We start from the raw sequence: 21,734 nt of genomic DNA, 5'->3' as shown, positions 1-21,734 counted from the left end.
ACTCATAAGGGTTATGTGCAGGCTTTCCAGAAACATTATTACTCCCAAGTGCCTGCTTTTCAGGTCAGGTCTGCAAATGGTTAAAAATTGTCAAAGCCAAAACATTCTAGTCAAAAGCCATGAACTCCGCTGCATAGTCGTTGCACGAGTCCTGATCAGGAAAGGCAGCTCTGACTTTGTTCACGGTGCATGCGGGAACTGGTCTTCGTGCTCCGCTCCCCAGTTGGCCATGGATCCATGCGCTAAAGCCTCTGTAGGCAGTCTTCCTAAGTGACCTTAACAGGAATAAATTGAAAAAAAAAAAATATTAACATTGCGACCAACAATTTTTGCTTTACTTCATAAACACCATTTAACTGCTAATTAAAAAATTATTTATGGCTAGTGCTAGTTGGTCACTTTAAACTGGACTCATTCTGTAACAATAACCACTTCAATACCAGGCACTTTCACACCCTTCCTGCCAAGACCAATTTTTAGCCTTCAGCGTTGTCACATTTTGAATGACAATTACGTGGTCATGCAACACTGTTCCAAACTGAAATTTTAAAAACATTTTTCACAAAAATAGAGCTTTCGTTTGGTGGTATTTAATATCCACTGGGGTAGTAAATGGACAGGCTAGGATAGTATATAGACTGGCTAGGGTAATATATAGACAGGCTAGGGTAGTATATGGACAGGCTAGGATAGTATATAGAGGCTAGGGTAGTAGAAGGAAGGCTAGGGTAGTATATAGACAGGCTATGGTAGTATATAGGCAGGCTAGTGTAGAATATGGACAGGTTAGAGTAGTATATAGCCAGGCTAGGGAAGTATATGGAAAGGCTAGGGTAGTATATAGACAGGCTAGGGTAGTATAAAGACAGGCTAGGGTAGTATATAGGCAGGCTAGTGTAGAATATGGACAGGTTAGAGTAGTATATAGCCAGGCTAGGGAAGTATATGGAAAGGCTATGGTAGAATATAGACAGGCTAGGATAGTATATAGACAGGCTAGGGTAGAATATGGACAGGCTACAGTAATATATAGACAGGTTAGGGTAGTATATGGAAAGGCTAGGGTAGTAAATGGAAAGGCTAGGGTAGTATATAGACAGGCTAGGGTAGTATATGGACAGGCTTGGGTAGTATGTAGACAGGCTAGGGTAATATATGGACAGGCTAGGGTAGTATAAAGACAGGCTAGGGTAGAATATAGACAGGCTAGGGTAGTATATAGACAGGCTAGGGTAGTATATGGACAGGCTAGAGAGACTAGGGTAGTATAGGGACAGGCTAGAGTAGTATATAGACAGGCTAGGGTAGTATATGGACAGGCTAGGGTAGTATATAGACAGGCTAGAGAGACTAGGGTAGTATAGGGACAGGCTAGAGTAGTATATGGACAGGCTAGTGTAGTATATGGACAGGCTAGGGTAGTATATAGACAGGCTAGGGAAGTAAATAGACAGGCTAGGGTAGAATATGGACAGGCTAGGGTAGTATATAAATAGGGTAATATAAGGGCGGGCTAGTGTAGTATATAGACAGGCTAGCGTAGTAAATAGAGAGACTAGGGTCGAATATGGACAGGCTAGGGTAGAATATGGACAGGCTAGGGTAGAAAATAGACAGGCTAGGGTATAATATAGACAGGCTAGGGTAGTATATAGACAAGCTATGGAAGTACTGTATATAGACAGGCTGGGGTAGTATATGGAATGGCTAGGGTAGTATATGGAATGGCTAGGGTAGTATATAGACAGGCTAGGGTAGTATATAGACAGGCTAAGGAAGAATATGGACAGGTTAGGGTAGTATATAGACAGGCTAGGGTAGTATATGGACAGGCTAGGGTAGTATATGGACAGGCTATGGAAGTACTGTTTATAGACAGGCTGGGGTAGTATATAGACTGGCTAGGGTAGTATGTGGACAGGCTAGGGTAGCAGGCTAGGGTAGTATATAGATAGGCTAGGGCAGGGCTTTTTTTCTCAGAGAAAAGGTGCAGGAACTGCCCTTTCAAGTCATCCCTTGTCTCTGCCCCTACCAACCTCTGAGCACCATCCCTTGATTCCTCCCTCTATCCACCTTCCAGTTCCACCAAGTATCATTTTGTAGTAATTTTATGGAATTTGTTATTGATAAGCCATAAAATATATCCCCTGCATCCAGCAACAATACACACCCCTTTAATCAATAGTTTTCCCCAGCAACAAAAGGCCCCCCCTACAACAAAGTACCCCCCAAGCAACAATGGATCCATCACAGCATTATGAAGGCCCCCCCCAGCAACAATAGATCTCCTAGCAGCCGGCATCAAAAGACCCTCCAGCAGCCAAAAGTAGACCATCCCTCAATAGTAGATCCCTCCCAGCAACAAATGAACCCCAGCAACAATAGATCCTCCAGCACACCTCAACAACCCTTGCCATTTCATGCATTCAGTGCTAGAGGTGCCGGAACTGCGTTCCCCCGCGTTCCCGCTGAAAAAAAGCCCTGGGCTAGGGTAGTATATAGATAGGCTAGGGTAGTATATGGACAGGCTAGGGTAGTATATAGACAGGCTAGGGTAGTATATGGACAGGCTAGGGTAGTATATGGACAGGCTAGGGTAGTATATGGACAGGCTAGGGTAGTATATGGACAGGCTAGGGTAGTATATAGACAGGCTAGGTTAGTATATGGACAGGCTAGGGTAGTATATGGACAGGATAGGGTGGTATATGGACAGGCTAGGGTAGTATATGAACAGGATAGGGTAGTATATAGATGGGCTAGGGTAGTATAGACAGGCTATGTAAGTACTGTATATAGACAGGCTGGGGTAGTGTAGCACCCTCCTAGATAGGTGCTAGAGAGTGAGTATGGTTTTGACTGTGTCTGCCTATCAGAGGAGCAGCAGGTAAATTCTATATTCTCTCTGCTTAACAGGGAGCAGGATCTGGGGGTTAGGTCTGCTCAATGTGCCCAGTGTGTGATTCATATGTTCTGAGGGAGTGTCCCCAATGTGCCCAATAGGGAGGCACATTGGACAGTGGAGGAAACGTGGCCAATGAGGCCACAGGCTTTTGATACAGCCCCAGGGATTGGCACAGACTGCTGTCTTGGTGCATTGTGGGGTGGGGTATAAAAAGCCAGGGGCACGTGTGCACGAGGTCTTTGGCGGGACACAGAGTCCCGGAAGGAGGGTGGCGGCTGCCTCCTCTTCTGAAGTGGTTGGTGCGTGGTCACAGGCAGTCGGCCTGGTGAACCAGAGGTGTGGAGCTGAGCCCAGGGGTCCAGGAGAGCTGACTGGAGGAGTCAAGGCACTGTGAGAATCTGGAAAGCAGTATTATGAGTACAGAGGATCTTGCCTAAGGGTCTGCCCAGGAAGGGGACCACTCTGGAGAGTGTAGTTAGTGGACGGGTGTCAGCTGGAGGAAAGGGGGTACTGGGTGAGTGCCCTGAAGAGAAATACTATAAGGGACTTTTACCTCAGATTCATCCAGTGGCAGAATGAAGTAGTGGCCTTTCTGCATCCTCAAGTTAGAAGTGCTCACAATTGTGAATAGTTCAAGTGTTGGAGTATCCCACTCATCCCATCCCCATATAAAATAAAAACAGCAAAAACATCAACCCCTAGACTGATCATTGACTGAGCCAAGAACGTAAAGTGCTAAGATTTCTGCTTGCAGTTGCTATGGGTAACCCATGGGAATCCAAAAGTGTTAAAAAACCAGCAGCTCTTAAGGGGGCAGTGCTACAGTAGTATATAGACAGGCTAGGGAAGAATATGAATAGGCTAGGGTAGTATATAGACAGGCTACGTTAGTATATGGACAGGCTAGGGTAGTATATAGAAAAGCTATGGAAGTACTGTATATAGACAGGCTGGGGTAGTATATGGAATGGCTAGGGTAGTATATGGAATGGCTAGGGTAGTATATAGACAGGCTAGGGTAGTATATAGACAGGTTAGGGTAGTATATAGACAGGTTAGGGTAGTATATAGACAGGCTAGGGTGGTATATGGACAGGCTAGGGTAGTATATGGACAGGCTTTGGTAGTATATAGATAGGCTAGGGTAGTATATGGACAGGCTTTGGTAGTATATAGACAGGCTAGGGAATAATATGGACAGGCTAGGGTAGGGTTCTGTCCTGGGACCAATCCTGTTTAATTTATTCATAAATAATCTAGAGGAGGGGATATCGAGTAAAATCTCAGTATTTGCGGATGATACTAAACTAAGCATGCCAATATCTTCTATGCAGGATGTGGAAACCTTACAAGCGGACCTGAACAGAATAATGGGGAAACCTCTGGGTGGGTCTAGGATGGAAAAGGACCTGGGGGTACTGGTAGACAACAAGCTTGGCAGTGGCATGCAATGCCAGGCCGCTGCAAGCAAAGCCAACAGAATACTGGGATGTATAAAAAAGGGGATTCACTCCAGAAATAAAGAGATTATTCTCCCGCTCTACAAGACTCTGGTCCGGCCACATCTGGAGTATGCTGTCCAGTTCTGGGCACTGGTCCTCAGGAAGGATGTGCTGGAACTGGAGAGAGTCCAGAGAAGGGCAACAAAAATAATTAGGGGAATGGAGGACATCAGCTATGAGGAAAGACTACAAGCACTGAACTTATTTTCTCTGGAGAAGAGACGATTGAGGGGGGATATGATATCAATGTACAAATACTGTACTGGTGACCCTAGTATAAGGAACAAACTATTCAGAGAAAGGAAATACAATAAGACACGTGGCCACTCACTAAAACTAGAGGAAAGGCGGTTTAACCTTAAAATACGTAAAGGGTTCTTTACTGTCAGAGCAGTAAGGATGTGGAATCCTCTTCCACAAGCAGTGGTATCAGCGGGGAGCATTGATAGTTTCAAAAAACTATTAGATGGTCACCTTAAAGACCACAACATACAGGGGTATACAATGTACGGTTAGCAGCAAACACACACACACATCATAGGTTGAACTGGATGGACTGATGTCTTTTTTCAACCTCACAAACTATGTAACTATGTATATAGATAGGCTAGGGTAGTATATAGACAGTCTAGGGTAGTAAATAGACAGGCTATGGAACTATATAGACAGGCTAGGGTAGTATATAGACTGACTATGGTAGTATATAGACAGGCTAAGGTAGTATATAGACTGGCTAGGGTAGTATATGGACAGGCTAAGGATAGTATATAGAAAGGCTCAGGTAGAATATGGACAGGCTAGGGTAGAATATGGACAGGCTAGGGTAGTATATAGACAGGCTAGGTTAGAATATGGACAGGCTAGGGGAGTATATAGACAGGTCAGGGTAATATATGGAAAGGCTAGGGTAGTATATAGACAGGTAAGAGTAGTATATAGACAGGCTAGGGTAGTATATAGGTAGGCTACTGTAGAATATGGACAGGCTAGGGTAGTAAATAGACAGGCTAGGGTAGTATATAGACAGGCTAGGGTAGTAAATAGACAGGCTAGGGTAGTAAATAGACAGGCTAGGGTAGTATATAGGCAAGCTACTGTAGTATATGGACAGGCCAGGGTAGCAGTGGCGTCACTAGGGTTGGTGTCACCCGGTGCGGTAACTCATGGTGTCACCCCAACCCCTTTTAATAATGTTTTTTTTATGGCACTGATGGCCACTCCAGACCTTTGCCGCTCGTCTCGTTTGCCTGCTCCCAGGACCCCAGCAATGTACAGTACACAGGAGGAGCCAAGCCGAGGAGGTGGGGTCAGGTAACACACCCACCATCTGTTCGTGACAAACACTGCTGGAGGAGGCTGCTGGTCTGAATAGATTATAACACACTGCAATTTCGGCGGCCGCGAGACACAGAGGCAGCGAGTGGTGGGGCCACAGACTGGCAGCTTCGGCTCCCGCCTCAGGTACACTGGTGTCACCAGTGTTGCCAACCTACCAGACTGAAATTCACTGACACGACACTCAAAATTTACTGGCACAGCCAAGTTTTTACTGGCATTTTCCAAAAGTTACAAAATGACAGGTTTATTGCAAATTTCAGTGCATAAGCTACAAACAAGTACAATATGCAATTAGCAATGTGGTTTAAGATAGACATTAAGGTAAAATAACATATTTCTTATGTTATTTTTGATATAGTAAGCCAGATTAGATTATAACCCATCAGATTTTGTCACCTATGTCAAACTGGAGAGATTTCCCCTTAATTTCTGTTCCATAGCCATCACAGAAAGTGGGGGGAAATCCCTGGAAGCCACCAGGATCACCCAAATATTATGTCCCCAATTCTAAGGACCGCCTGTCTGTCTCCATCACTCCATCCCTCCATCACCTCCTGTCTCCATCATCTTCTGACGCCATCACCTCCTGTCTCCATCACTCCATCCCCCATCACCTCCTGTTTCCATCCCTCCATCATCTTCTGACTCCATCCCCCCGTTTCCATCACTCCATCACCCCCTGTCTGCATCACTCCATCACCCCCTGTCTGCATCTCTCCATCACCCCCTGTCTCCAACCCTCCATCACCCCCTGTCTCCAACCCTCCATCACCCCCTGTCTCCAACCCTCCATCACCCCCTGTCTCCAACCCTCCATCACCCCCTGTCTCCATCCCTCCATCACCCCCTGTCTCCAACCCTCCATCACCCCCTGTCTCCATCCCTCCATCACCCCCTGTCTCCAACCCTCCATCACCCCCTGTCTTCAACCCTCCATCACCCCCTGTCTCCAACCCTCCATCACCCCCTGTCTCCATCCCTCCATCACCCCCTGTCTCCATCCCTCCATCACCCCCTGTCTCCATCCCTCCATCACCCCCTGTCTCCATCCCTCCATCACCCCCTGTCTCCATCCCTCCATCACCCCCTGTCTCCATCCCTCCATCACCCCCTGTCTCCATCACCTCCTGTCTCCATCACCCCCTGTCCATCCAACCTTCCCTCCCACCACTTCACCCTCCATTATTTTCATTTTTCCATAACTCCATCGTTTTATCTCTTGGTCCATCCGTCCCTTGCTTCATTTGTCTGCCCCTTGCTCCATCTCTCCATCATACTGTCCATCCAAAAATCCTTGTGCCCTATATATCCCTCCCCCTTTTCTACCCACCATCACTTTTATCCTATTATTCTGTCTGTCTCTCACACTCTTTCCATAACTCCATCCCTCCATCACCCCATCCCTATATCCTTTGCTCCATTGTTCCATTTCTCTGTGTCTCTTACCATCCCTCCATCCCTTCCTCTATCTGTCACCCAATCTATACCTCCATCCCTTACTCACTCCTCACTCTTTCCATCTCTCTGTCCATCTTCCTCCCCCATCACTCCACCACTCTGTCTCTGTCTTTCCATTTTACACTAATAAAAATGCTCCAGAGCACTTCCACTGCAAATGTGCTCTCTACTTACTCTGATAGGTATATGAATGGTAAGCACCTTAAGACCACCAAGCACAATAAATAAATAATGATCATACAGTATACAGTACATATACACTATGCAAATTTAATCTGAAAATCAGCCTGATCTGTCTGCTGCTGCCTCCCCTCTCCTGGCATGCTTGGATTTGTAGTGCCACAGACATGAGGTGGTAATGCAGGAGAGGAGTCTGTGCCTGAACTGGACTGATGAGCAGGTAAGGGATAGGGATTCTAGGGAGGTGTATTAGACACTGGGGTAGAATGTAGAAAATATCCACCCTTCAGAAGCAGAGTAGATCTCACACAAAAAAAAAAAAAAAAAAAAACACAGACAGCAGCCTGCTAGAGAGAGCCCATTCTCTCCCCCCTCCCTCTAGACAACAAGCTACGGACATGACATGTTTATTGCCGAGTTTAGCTAGCAGCTTACCTTAGTGCTAGGCTAAACAAGTCTGTCCTCCCCTGCAGACTGCACTTCTCCCCCCTCCCGGCATCTCTTCCTGTTTAGATCAAATAAGGCGCGCTGGAGAAGGGGGAGGGTGCAAGAAGCATCAGAAGCACTCAGAAAGATCAGTGGAGACTCGTCAGGCAGGCTCCGGAACTGCAAGTGTCACAGACACAGGCTGAGACAGGCTGTTTTTTTTTTTTTACTGTCTGGCAGCCTTTTTACTTTACACTGGGTGTCACCCCCCCTCGATGGACACCCTGGTGCGGCCCGCCCCCCCCGCACCCGGCTCGTGACGCCTGTGCAGGGTAGTATATAGACAGGCTAGGGTAGTATAGGGGCAGGTTAGGGTAGCATATAGACAGGCTAGGGTAGAATATGGACAGGCTAAGGTAGTAGATAGACAGGCTAGGATAGTATATAGACAGACTAGGGTAGAATAAGGACAGGCTAGGGTAGTACAGTAGCTCACAAAAGTGAGTACACCCCTCACATTTTCTCAAATAAGAGGAACACAGGATCCCTGTGTTGATTGCTGACAGAACAGAGGTCTTCTGTGTTTACAACAGCACACCGCCTTTCTGTCTCCACGGGGAGCAATCGCAGGTGCCCGGCAGCAATCGCAGTCGCCAGACCCGCAGATCAGCTTCCCTGCTGGCGAATGGGCACGCGCGCAGGTCCCCATGATTGCTCCCGCAAAGCGTGGGAACCTGCTGACCTGCTGCCGTAAACCTGCTGCGGCAGGTCGGCAATTGGTTAATCGGCACTGATTAGAGTAAACTAAGGGTTAATAAAGGTTTAAACAGACGCTAAACAGAAGAACATTTTATGTAAAAACATGTCAGGTTGGTTTAATTTGCATCATCTGCAGATCTAAGTTCATTCCTTCGATCCTTTGATGAGAAAGATACAAATGTAACAATATGTTATTTTGTATCTTTGTATCTGAAGCATTGCTGTTTGTAAACATTGATTCAGACTCTTTTTTAGGCCTCTTTCACAGGGTTGGACCTATAGGGTCCGCCTGTCATTTTTTTAGGTGGACCTGATCAGACCATCCATTGCCCTCTATGGAGCAGCGAGGTCCGTTGACACCCGTCAAAATCTGATCCGATCCTATCTGCTAAAAACAGCCAGGTGGGGGATCCTTTACCCAGCCATCTGACGGATCGGATGACAGTGGGGTATAAACGGTCAGGCGGTCTACATCTGACTGCCCATAGAGGAGAGTGGGCTGTGTCTGTGTCCGCTCTGCATAAGCGGACACGGACCTGTCATGCGCCTGCTTAGAGGGGATCCACTAACAGATTCCCTGCTGAGTTGGCAGAGAGTGCCAGCGTGAAAGGGGCCTTACAGCTAGAGCTATTGACTTTACAATATACTCAGAGAAGAAGTTTGTATACAGGGAAAGAGGGTCCCAGAAGCAGGGCAGGGAGATTAGAGTTGCTACACACATCCTGTGTACAATGATGAGCTTTTTGTGGGCGTGTGTAGCATGCCCAAAGTCTGCAATTATTTAAACAGGTCTGTGTCATTTTCTGGTGAATATGTTGTGCTGTGATTGCGGGAATTCACAAGCACCGGCAAGGCCGGGACAAGGGGTGGGCAGGAGGGGCCGGCTGCCCTGGGCACCGTGGTACTATGAGAGGTGGGTGCGCTTAAAGGAGATTGGGAGAGAGGGGATTTGTGCTTGGAGGGGGAATTTTGGTGGTGATTGGGAGTATAAATTGTTCTGACAGTGGGGGGGGGGGGGGATTTGTGCTAGTAGGGAAGGATGGGGGGCATTTGTGCTAGGAGGGGAAATTTGGGGAGGAGAATTTGTGCTGGGAGAGGGGATTTGGAATGGAGGGAGAGGATGTGTACTGGAAGGGAATATTTGAGGGACAAAGGATTTATTTTAGGAGTTGTTTTTTTTTTTTTGGGACGATTTGTGTGGGAGGGATTTGCAGAGAGAGAGGATTTAAGCTGGGAGGGGGGATAGGAGGCAAAGATGCATGCTGGGAGGGGGGATTTCAGCAGGTGGTGGATTTGTCCTGGGAGGAGGGGGAATTTATGCTTAGGGGGTAAGCATGCAGATGAATGCTCATATTTGTTTTTTTTTTTGAGGGGGGAGGGGGGTTTGCTTACATATAATGCTTGTACATCTTGGGGAGGGGACAATTTGGCATGTTCGGCCTGGGCTCTAGATGACCTTGTCTCTGCACTAAGCACATGTGTCTGCAATTATATCCTAAACCCATCCAGAAATGTCAGAGAGTGCAGAGCTGTTGGCAGAATCATGGACACAAGAACGTAGGACCCGACACATCTAGTGGCTCCTTCAGGGGTAAGCGCTACACCTAGCAACAGAGAGATCTTAAAATGCGTGCATGCTAAGTAAGGAGTAGGTGTCTGGGGGAAACGAAGAGAAGCTTTCATGCTGCACATGATGTATGAGAAGAGAGAAGACTCCTTATACAAAATACAGAGGATGGGGACAGTGGCGTCACTAGGGTTGGTGTCACCCGGTGCGGTAACTCATGGTGTCACCCCAACCCCTTTTAATAATGTTTTTTTTATGGCACTGATGGCCACTCCAGACCTTTGCCGCTCGTCTCGTTTGCCTGCTCCCAGGACCCCAGCAATGTACAGTACACAGGAGGAGCCAAGCCGAGGAGGTGGGGTCAGGTAACACACCCACCATCTGTTCGTGACAAACACTGCTGGAGGAGGCTGCTGGTCTGAATAGATTATAACACACTGCAATTTCGGCGGCCGCGAGACACAGAGGCAGCGAGTGGTGGGGCCACAGACTGGCAGCTTCGGCTCCCGCCTCAGGTACACTGGTGTCACCAGTGTTGCCAACCTACCAGACTGAAATTCACTGACACGACACTCAAAATTTACTGGCACAGCCAAGTTTTTACTGGCATTTTCCAAAAGTTACAAAATGACAGGTTTATTGCAAATTTCAGTGCATAAGCTACAAACAAGTACAATATGCAATTAGCAATGTGGTTTAAGATAGACATTAAGGTAAAATAACATATTTCTTATGTTATTTTTGATATAGTAAGCCAGATTAGATTATAACCCATCAGATTTTGTCACCTATGTCAAACTGGAGAGATTTCCCCTTAATTTCTGTTCCATAGCCATCACAGAAAGTGGGGGGAAATCCCTGGAAGCCACCAGGATCACCCAAATATTATGTCCCCAATTCTAAGGACCGCCTGTCTGTCTCCATCACTCCATCCCTCCATCACCTCCTGTCTCCATCATCTTCTGACGCCATCACCTCCTGTCTCCATCACTCCATCCCCCATCACCTCCTGTTTCCATCCCTCCATCATCTTCTGACTCCATCCCCCCGTTTCCATCACTCCATCACCCCCTGTCTGCATCACTCCATCACCCCCTGTCTGCATCTCTCCATCACCCCCTGTCTCCAACCCTCCATCACCCCCTGTCTCCAACCCTCCATCACCCCCTGTCTCCAACCCTCCATCACCCCCTGTCTCCAACCCTCCATCACCCCCTGTCTCCATCCCTCCATCACCCCCTGTCTCCATCCCTCCATCACCCCCTGTCTCCATCCCTCCATCACCCCCTGTCTCCAACCCTCCATCACCCCCTGTCTTCAACCCTCCATCACCCCCTGTCTCCAACCCTCCATCACCCCCTGTCTCCATCCCTCCATCACCCCCTGTCTCCATCCCTCCATCACCCCCTGTCTCCATCCCTCCATCACCCCCTGTCTCCATCCCTCCATCACCCCCTGTCTCCATCACCTCCTGTCTCCATCACCCCCTGTCCATCCAACCTTCCCTCCCACCACTTCACCCTCCATTATTTTCATTTTTCCATAACTCCATCGTTTTATCTCTTGGTCCATCCGTCCCTTGCTTCATTTGTCTGCCCCTTGCTCCATCTCTCCATCATACTGTCCATCCAAAAATCCTTGTGCCCTATATATCCCTCCCCCTTTTCTACCCACCATCACTTTTATCCTATTATTCTGTCTGTCTCTCACACTCTTTCCATAACTCCATCCCTCCATCACCCCATCCCTATATCCTTTGCTCCATTGTTCCATTTCTCTGTGTCTCTTACCATCCCTCCATCCCTTCCTCTATCTGTCACCCAATCTATACCTCCATCCCTTACTCACTCCTCACTCTTTCCATCTCTCTGTCCATCTTCCTCCCCCATCACTCCACCACTCTGTCTCTGTCTTTCCATTTTACACTAATAAAAATGCTCCAGAGCACTTCCACTGCAAATGTGCTCTCTACTTACTCTGATAGGTATATGAATGGTAAGCACCTTAAGACCACCAAGCACAATAAATAAATAATGATCATACAGTATACAGTACATATACACTATGCAAATTTAATCTGAAAATCAGCCTGATCTGTCTGCTGCTGCCTCCCCTCTCCTGGCATGCTTGGATTTGTAGTGCCACAGACATGAGGTGGTAATGCAGGAGAGGAGTCTGTGCCTGAACTGGACTGATGAGCAGGTAAGGGATAGGGATTCTAGGGAGGTGTATTAGACACTGGGGTAGAATGTAGAAAATATCCACCCTTCAGAAGCAGAGTAGATCTCACACAAAAAAAAAAACACAGACAGCAGCCTGCTAGAGAGAGCCCATTCTCTCCCCCCTCTAGACAACAAGCTACGGACATGACATGTTTATTGCCGAGTTTAGCTAGCAGCTTACCTTAGTGCTAGGCTAAACAAGTCTGTCCTCCCCTGCAGACTGCACTTCTCCCCCCTCCCGGCATCTCTTCCTGTTTAGATCAAATAAGGCGCGCTGGAGAAGGGGGAGGGTGCAAGAAGCATCAGAAGCACTCAGAAAGATCAGTGGAGACTCGTCAGGCAGGCTCCGGAACTGCAAGTGTCACAGACACAGGCTGAGACAGGCTGTTTTTTTTTTTTTACTGTCTGGCAGCCTTTTTACTTTACACTGGGTGTCACCCCCCCTCGATGGACACCCTGGTGCGGCCCGCCCCCCCCGCACCCGGCTCGTGACGCCTGTGGATGGGGATATCATGTGATGTAGACTGCGGTCATGTGATGTGAGGTTACTGAAAAACTGTGAGACCATTGGAGCCCTTTCATCACCTACGTACCCGCACACCTTCAACCATCTCCTCCATGTTCTGTCAGCAGAAGTCCCTCAAAAATTGATAATGCCGACTCATGTCACTGACCAGCAAGGAGGAGCGGGTTCTATGAGAGAGGCCAGGGAGGTGGTTGGGTCAGTCTAGTGAGCTGTTAATAACAGCCAGTAGCAGTGGGTTCCAATGGAAAAGGCATTGCCTGCCTTGGTATGTGTACTGGTGATTACCAACACCTGGCCTAGCAGCTGCACCGCGGACGCTCTTCAGGGTTTAACCCAAAATATGCCCCAGGTAGGTGTAACAATGCCAAAATAAGTTACAACCCCACACCATCAGTCTGTTTGTTAGGACCCGGGTCAGAACCTGTGACCTCTGATGTGTCTGGTGATGTCTCATCTTGCTGAGCCACCTGAGATGCTGGACAGCTCCATGTCTCATCCATTTGACAATCTGGTGCCTTGTTTCTGCTGAACCTTGAACCCTTTGCTCCACGCAACCTCCTATTTAAGCCATGTCTCTGCACTTCCTGTTTGCCAGATTATTCTGGCAGGGGCCAGGCTCGGAGACCAGTCGCTATAGCTGACCAGCTGGATAAGCACACAAGCAGTTCACCCTGACAGATGACATTGGCTCGCCCAAGGTGAGGGGGGTCTAAGCACTAACCAGTATTCACCAGAGCTTCTGATGGGTGGGATGGGTTTTGCTGCATGTTAGTACCAGGTTAAGCTGCTCAGGATTTCCCCACCAAGGGTTGAGCAAGCCGGGGTCCAGTAGTAGATATAGCAGGTAGGGATCAAGCAAAGGTCAGTAACACATGGGGACGAACTCGAAGAGGTTTGACCGCACTCCAGTGGATGAAGATAAAATGATCCTTTATTAAGATAGTAACAACATCAACAAAACAAGACAATCGAGCCACAGACAGTTGACACGTTTCATGATTCAAGATCACTTGATCAGGTTCCTTTCAGTCAACCAGTAGCACATGGGCACAGGTTGGAATCAAGCAAAAGTGTAGTTGAGGAACAAGGTAAAGGTCGGTAACGAGTGGTAGTGAAGATACGGACAGCAGATGGAGTAACAAAAGCAAGATATTGGCTGGAGAGAGCACACTAATCTGGTAAACAGGAAGTGCAGAGGCATGGCTTAATAAGGAAGTTCATAGGGGAAGCAAAGGGTCAAGGTTCACCGGAAACAAGGCACAAGACAGGATTGCCCTGTGGATAAGACAAGGGAGCTGTCCAGCATCTCAGGTGGCTGAGCAAGAAAGGGACATTGTCAGACACAGCAGAGGTCGCAGGTTCAGACCCGCGTCCTGACAATGTTGCTGCTAGTGATCCTTTAATTCATAAAACCCTTGCTTTTTTCCATGTGATAGGAAGGGGGGGGGGGGGCTTAATGTAAACACATGGTGTGTTAACATTTGTGATCACTGTGATTGGTCATTATAAGAAACACAAGGTACAGAGCTGCTCTGTACATTGTGTCTGATCTGAGCCACCTAATGACAGCTCAGATCACAATCACTCATGGGCACACTGGTATTCTCTGCAATGCCATATATAAATGGCATTGCAGAAGTAAGCTCTACCACTGCGCCATTCTTGAAGGTACAGCAGTAGTAAAAAGGGCGATGAGACAGTTTGTAGCCCCGGATAGTAACAATAGGAGATCTCACACCTCTTCTACTGACTCCCCAACAATAAAAACTGGACAGAACTTCCAAATAACATAAATAGGTAAAAAGGTTTTCTATATTAATCCGGCGGTGAGGACCATACCTGTTCTTGTCCTCCGGAGGGGCTGACCCCGGTGCCGCCAGCATGTTCATATGGATTTGCACAATGTCGCTGTTCTCACACATGTACGGGAAGTATCGGTGCTGAGTGACGCATTGTATTCCTTCTAGATGGGGCTGTATATTGCCGATTTCAGTACAACACACAGACTCTATCCCAGTAGGCATGGCGATGCAGTGTCCGCAGCTACACCAGTCCGTGTGACCAATCTTGTGCGTGTCTACATCCTCCATGCAGTGATTGGCGTAGTAGGAACCCCGTTTAGGGTGGGATGGGAAGCAGTCTTCCTCCTCCACTTGGCCATATTTTTCCCTCATTTGCTGTAGCTGTTAAGCAAAAAAATAATGTTACAGATTACAAATCTTTATACAGAACCAGTAACAGCATTGCAGGGACAAGGTCATCCAGCGCCCGGGGACAAAGATGTCAAACTGCGTCTTTCCCACCCCCTCTCCCGTTCATGATGTGCAAGCTTAGGGTATCCTAAACCCAGCAGCCACTCACTTGTTAAAATCACTGCCACTGTCAGCCTTGCAACAGAAGGAAGGCGCCCCCCCCACCCCTACAGCTCAGGGCAACCACCCCTCCTGCCCACCCCTTGTCCCGGCCCTGAGTAACAGTATGTTGGCAAAAGCCATTCTTGTGGCTAAAAAATGTTCTGCATTGTTCCACAGGGCATCCTGCGTCCAGCAATTCACCGTCAAATGACCGGCCGCCTTATGTAGGGCAACCAGTCCTATACTGTACTAGACCACAACCTGCAGCACTGCTGTGATGATGTCACGTGAAGAGTGTGGATCCTTCCTGCAGATCAACCTTGGTCTTACCCAGGATTGTTTTTTAGTTGGAATGCGGGGGGCATGCAATTCCGGCACCTCCAGCATTGAACCTCGGCAATGGCAAGGGGTGCTGAGGGTCTATTGATGCTGGCTCATTGGAGTGCGCAGCCTATTGCATTAGGGTGTGCACCCCAGAGCACAAACCATACATGCATGTATACCAGTAGAGCAGTGGATGGTGTCAGTAGAGCAGTGGATGGTGTCAATAGGGCAGTGGATGGTGTCAGTAGGGCAGTGGGTGGTGTCAGTAGACCAGGGGACGGTGTCAGTAGAGCAGTGGACAGTGTCAGTAGAGCAGTGGATGGTGTCAGTAGAGCAGTGGACAGTGTCAGTAGTTTTTTATTTTTATTATTTTTTTATTATTTCTTACAATTTTATTTTTTAACCACTTGACACCCATGCTATGGCCAAAAGATGGCTACATCGCTGGCTTTAAAAGCCAGGAGGGCGTACATGGTCATCCTCCCGTTCTCGCACAGGGTGGTGCGCTCTGTGATTGTGGAGTTCTTGGGACTCGGCTGATCACAGAGCAGGGTAAAGGGCCAATCACAGCAGGCCGTTTACCACGTGATTAGCTCTCAGCCAATGACAGCTGATTACGAAAGTAAATGGAAGCCGGTTACCAGCTTTCTTTCAGCGTGAAGAAAAGAAGAAAGCTGTTAACCGGCTTCTGTTAGAGGGACATCGGTCCCCTAAGTGCCCATCAGTACTGCTAATCAGTGCCAACCAGTGCCACCTATCAGTGCCCACCAAAGCTGCTAATCATTGCCCATTAGTACTGCTAATCAGTGCCTACCAGCACCACCTATCAGTGCCCATCAGTGCTGCTAATCAGTGCCAACCAGTGCCACCTATTAGTGACCATCAGTGCTGCTAATCAGTGCCAACCAGTGCCACCTATCAGTGCCAATCAGTGCTGCTAATCAGTGCCCATCAGTACTGCTAATCAGTGCCCACCAGTGCCACCTATCAGTGCCCATCAGAGCTGCTAATCAGTGCCAACCAGTGCCCCCTATCAGTGCCCATCAGTGCTGCTAATCAGTGCCAACCAGTGCCACCTATTAGTGCCCATCAGTGCTGTTAATCAGTGCCAACTAGTGCCACCTATCAGTGCCCATCAGTGCTGCTAATCAGTGTCCATCAGTACTGCTAATCAGTGCCCACCAGTGTCACCTCATCAGTGCCCATCAGTGCCACCTCATCAGTGCCCATCAGTGAAGGAAAAAAATTACCTGTTTGCAAAATGTTATAACATTTTATTTCATTTTTTTTTTTTTTTGTTTGTCAAAAAATGAAAAAAAACAAAACACATTGGTGATTAAATACCACCAAAAGAAAGCTCTATTTGTGTTAAAAATGATAAAAATGATAAAAGGTGAAAAAACCTTGAGCTTTTACAACCAAGGGCAGAGGGAGGATATTATCTACAGATCCATGGTCATTCCCAGCCACCACTAGTCTGGGATTTTGTCGGTCATGTATGCAGAGCTGCCATGATTAAGTCACTTCTATGAGGATGGATCCCTTCTGCGGATCCTCCATGGTCATTGCCTTCCCACCATAGTCTACAGTACTAACATGATGAAATAGTTTCCAGAGGGTAAGCTCTTTCTGTGGATCCCCCTTGGTCCTTCCCTGCCCTCCACTAGTCTACAGTACTAACCTGATTAAGTCATGTGGAGAGGTTAAGCTCTTTCTGTGGATCCCCCTTGGTTATTCCCTGCCCACCAATAGTCTACAGTACTACCCTGATGATGTCATGTGGAGAGGGCAAACTCTTTCTGTGGATCCCCCTCTGTCAATCCCTACTAACCTCTAACCTACTGTACTACCATAATGATGATATGTGGAGAGAGTAAGCTCTTTCTTTGGATCCCCATCAATTATTTCCTGTCCACCGTTGGTCTATAGTACTACCATGAGGATTTCATGTAAAGAGGTTACCCTCTTTCTGTGGATCCCCCTCAGTCATTCCCTGCCCACCACTAGTCTACAATACTACCTAAATGAAGACCTGTAGAGAGGGTAAGCTCTTTCTGTGGGTCCCCCTTGGTCATTGCCTTCCCACTACTAGTCCACTAGTCTATAGTACTACCATGATGATGTCATGTGGAAAGGGTAAGCTCTTTCTGTGGATCCCCCTGAATCATTTTCTGCCCACCACTAGTCCACAGTACTACCATGTTGATGTCATGTGGAGAGGTTAACCACTTTCTGTGGATCGCCTTCGGTCATTACCTGCCCACCACTAGCCTACAGTACTACCCTGATGATGTCATGTGGAGAGGTTAACCACTTTCTGTGGATCGCCTTCGGTCATTACCTGCCCACCACTAGGATACAGTACTACCATGGTGACGTCATGTGGAGAGTCTAAATTCTTTCTGTGGACCCTCTCGGTCAATCCCTGCCAACCACTAGTTTACATTACTACCATGGTGAAGTCCAGTAGATAGGGTAAGCTCTTTTTGTTGATCCCCCTCAGTCATTCCCTGCCCACCACTAGCCTACAGTACTACAATGATGATGTCATGGGGAGAGGGTAAGCTTTTTCTGTGGATCCCCCTTGGGTATTCCCTGCCCTCTGCTAGTCTGTTATCATGCTGGTAAAGTTCCTGCCTATCACCATAACTACAGTCCCAACGGAATATGGGACATGTATTTCTGTGAAGCACGCCTAATTTCAGATTCCTCCTCTGCGGCAGAAGAGGACAATTAGGAGACTGTTGATGACCTAACGGAAGTAAATGTGACAATTTTTTGGCTCTGTGTTGACTCGTTACAAAAAATTCAAGGGTGTTTCAGCTGTTATTGGGGAACGGAAACATTGGTCTCATGCTGGAGTTCAGCTTTAAATACAACCTTGGAAGGAAAATGTCAGGTAATGCAGCTGGAATTGAATCTGAAAATGTCACCTCCCGTGTTACTTCTCTACCTTTCACTGTCTCTCATTCCTGCCAAGCTGTCTGGTTTAATAGAAGCATTACTGGCATTTGTCAGTGGAAGGTGCTGAAGAGAGCACGCTCTACCCACTCATTTACACCCACTACATGGCCTGCAATGTTGCTGTGGGTGAGAAATGGGGGCGTGTCCATGACTGCACTATTGTAACTTACAGGGGCTTCTGCACACAGTGGTCAGAAGCATTGCCAGACTGCCATCAGTCAGTTATCATTCTTCCTCCCCTGTATTGCCCTCACTCCTCCACCTACCCCGGCCTTTAGTCAACTGCCACCCTTCCTCCTCTTTATTTCCCCAGGTTCTTAGTGAACAACCTACCTACTCTTTCTTCCCCTTGGCCATCAATCATCTGCTATCCTGCCTCCTTTCTACCCCCTCCTGCCCTCCTGCCTCCTCTTTACTTCCCCTGGTCCTCAGTTTCCAACTTGCCCCCTCTTTCTTCCCCTTGTCCCTCAATCAGAGGCCATCCTGCCTTCTCTTTCTTCACCCAAGTCCTTAATCACTTCCATCCAGTCTTCTCTTTTTTCCCCTCACCCCTCCACATACCCTGGTCCTCGGTCAACTTCCATGCTTCCTCCTTTCTACCCCCTTCCCACTGGGTCCACAATCAGCTGCAACCCTGCCTCCTTTCCACCCTTTCCCCCTGGGCCCACAATCAGCTGCCATCCTGGCTGCTCTTTATTTCCCCTGGTCCTCAGTTCCCAACTTTCTTCCTCTTTGGCCCTCAATCAGCCACCACCCTGTGTCCTTTCCACCCCTTGCCCCTTGGGTCCACAATCAGCTACCATCCTGCCTCTTTTCCAACCTCTTCCCACTGGGCCCACAATCAGCTGCTATCATGTCTTCTCTTTATTTCCCCTGGTCCTCAGTCCAAACCTGCCTCCTCTTTATTCCCCTTGGTCCACAACCAGCTGCCATCCTGCCTCCTTTCCACCCCCTTCTCCCTAGGTTCTCCCTAGGTTAGATGCCACCCTGCCTCCTCTTTCTCCCCCCTGGTCCTCAGCTGCCATCCTGCCTCCTCTTTCTCTCTTTCTCCCCCCTGGTCCTCAGCTGCCATCCTGCCTTCTCTTTCTCCCCCCTGGTCCTCAGGTGCCATCCTGCCTTCTTCTTCTCCCCCCTGGTCCTCAGCTACCATCCTGCCTCCTCTTTCTCCCCCCCTGGTCCTCAGCTGCCATCCTGCCTTCTTCTTCTCCCCCCTGGTCCTCAGGTGCCATCCTGTCTTCTTCTTCTCCGCCCTGGTCCTCAGCTACCATCCTGCCTCCTCTTTCTGCCCCCTGGTCCTCAGCTGCCATCCTGCCTCCTCTTTCTCCCCCCTGGTCCTCAGCTGCCATCCTGCCTCCTCTTTCTCCCCCCTGGTCCTCAGCTGCTATCCTGCCTTCTCTTTCCCCCCCCCCTGGTCCTCAGCTGCCATCCTGCCTCCTCTTTCTCCCCCCTGGTCCTCAGGTGCCATCCTGCCTCCTCTTTCTCCCCCCTGGTCCTCAGGTGCCATCCTGCCTTCTCTTTCCCCCCCCCCTGGTCCTCAGCTGCCATCCTGCCTCCTCTTTCTCCCCCCTGGTCCTCAGCTGGCATCCTGCCTTCTCTTTCCCCCCTCCTGGTCCTCAGCTGCCATCCTGCCTCCTCTTTCTCCCCCCTGGTCCTCAGGTGCCATCCTGCCTCCTCTTTCTCCCCCCTGGTCCTCAGGTGCCATCCTGCCTTCTTCTTTCTCCCCCCCCCCCCCTGGTCCTCAGCTGCCATCCTCCCTTCTTCATCTCCCTCTTGGTCCTCAGATGCCATCCTGCCTTCTTCTTCTCCCCCCCTGGTCCTCAGCTGCCATCCTGCCTCCTTCTTCTCCCCCCCCTGGTCCTCAGCTGCCATTCTGCCTTCTTCTTCTCCCCCTTGTCCTCAATCAACTTCCATTCTGTCTTCTCTTCCCTGACCCCTTTGCCATGGTCCATGATTAGCCACCGCTGCCCCCACCACTAGGCCACAACTGTGTACTGCCCTCCCTCCTCTCCCTTCCCATCCACACAGCAATCAGCTCTCACACTATCCCCCCAAACCTTCAGTCAAAGTGAAATGACACATTTATCTAAATAATATCTAACATAACTGACATGATATAGCCCTTAGCTGACGTCCTGTCCGATTGGGCAGTCAATATACAGGATAGGAATGTATCACTCCTAGGTCAAAGGCCAGGCCCCTTAATGGATCTCATCCATGAACAAGCATGCATTTGCTCATTTCCATAATGACAGGTTGACCATGAACGAGGGGGGTCAATGTACGTACCTTTTCGGCGCGGTTCGTGGCCTGGATGCTTGAACTTCCTCCCCCGTCCATTCTTCCAGCTACAAGATCTGAAAAGGTGAGAGGAGAGAGAAGACTTAATACTGTGCCACCAGCTCTAAGTGCTCATTACAGATTTATCCCTTCGGCTTTACATAAACTGTTCTTGAAATCTGTACTGTATGACTGCGATTGCTGTGACTGCGTAATAGCTTTCACACAAAACCACCTACAGACAAAAATCACCTGGAAGGAAAAAAAAAAAACTTACAGTGCCACTAAAGATACGGTAATTAACAAGGACTTCCAACGACACCCAACAGCAGACAGACACAAGAAACGAAGACTCGCGGAATGAAGCTTACCACACCGAGGCTCCTCTGAAGCTTTAACGGGGGAGAAAACGAGGCGTTCTGCAACAAGGTAAAATTAGAGCTACGGATAAGCGACACGCAAAAAAAAAAAAATGTGTCAGATCAAGTTTGCAATAAAAATCTGGCGATCCAGCTGCTTCATCGCTCCGATTGGACGAAAGGAACGCAGCTGCACGTTACCAAGGAGAGAGTGTTACCGAAAAACCCAGCATATGCGGTCCTTACACATTTTGTACAAACTTGGCTAAAAAAAGGGGGGCTCTGCGCTGAGCGGGAACAGATTGGCACCTTATTACTATTTATTCCGACCGAAAGCTAAATGTTTGGAAGCGCGGCGGCTGAACGCTTGATTCATCTCATCAATATTCTCTATTAAAACAGATGGGGTTAGAAATGACAGACTTCGCTGGTGCCTACAGCTTTTTTACACCGTAGGATTAATCATAGGCTGGGGGGGACATGTGATCAAAAAAAAAAGGAGTATTGTGCCACTTTTGTGATGCGGTGACTCATACCGCAGATTCACGCATCGCGCTCCGTCCGTAGGTAGAA

General features: G+C 48.4%; 1 protein-coding gene across 3 annotated transcripts; it reads right to left on the bottom strand.

Moving 5' to 3' along the window:
* Nucleotides 1–106: 106 nt before the first annotated feature.
* On the bottom strand, nucleotides 107–21,734 carry LOC309557176 (uncharacterized protein; the record flags this gene model as incomplete). 3 transcript variants are annotated; one of them, XM_082259835.1, is made up of 4 exons in its annotated part: nucleotides 21,698–21,734; nucleotides 20,812–20,879; nucleotides 14,723–15,066; nucleotides 107–275 (listed from the first exon to the last, which is right to left on the bottom strand). In XM_082259835.1, exons 2-4 carry the CDS (start codon nucleotides 20,860–20,862, stop codon nucleotides 107–109), a joined length of 564 nt encoding a protein of 187 aa, XP_082115961.1. In that variant the 5' UTR covers nucleotides 20,863–20,879; nucleotides 21,698–21,734. The 3 variants fall into 3 exon arrangements, with proteins under 3 accessions (XP_082115961.1, XP_082115959.1, XP_082115960.1); XM_082259833.1 differs by lacking the exon at nucleotides 21,698–21,734 and adding an exon at nucleotides 21,174–21,623; XM_082259834.1 differs by lacking the exon at nucleotides 21,698–21,734 and adding an exon at nucleotides 21,080–21,169.

The sequence above is a fragment of the Pelophylax lessonae genome, assembly GCF_965119305.1.
Source record: "Pelophylax lessonae genome assembly, chromosome: 5".
NCBI lineage: Eukaryota > Metazoa > Chordata > Amphibia > Anura > Ranidae > Pelophylax > Pelophylax lessonae.
This window is presented reverse-complemented; position numbering and strand designations above follow the sequence as displayed.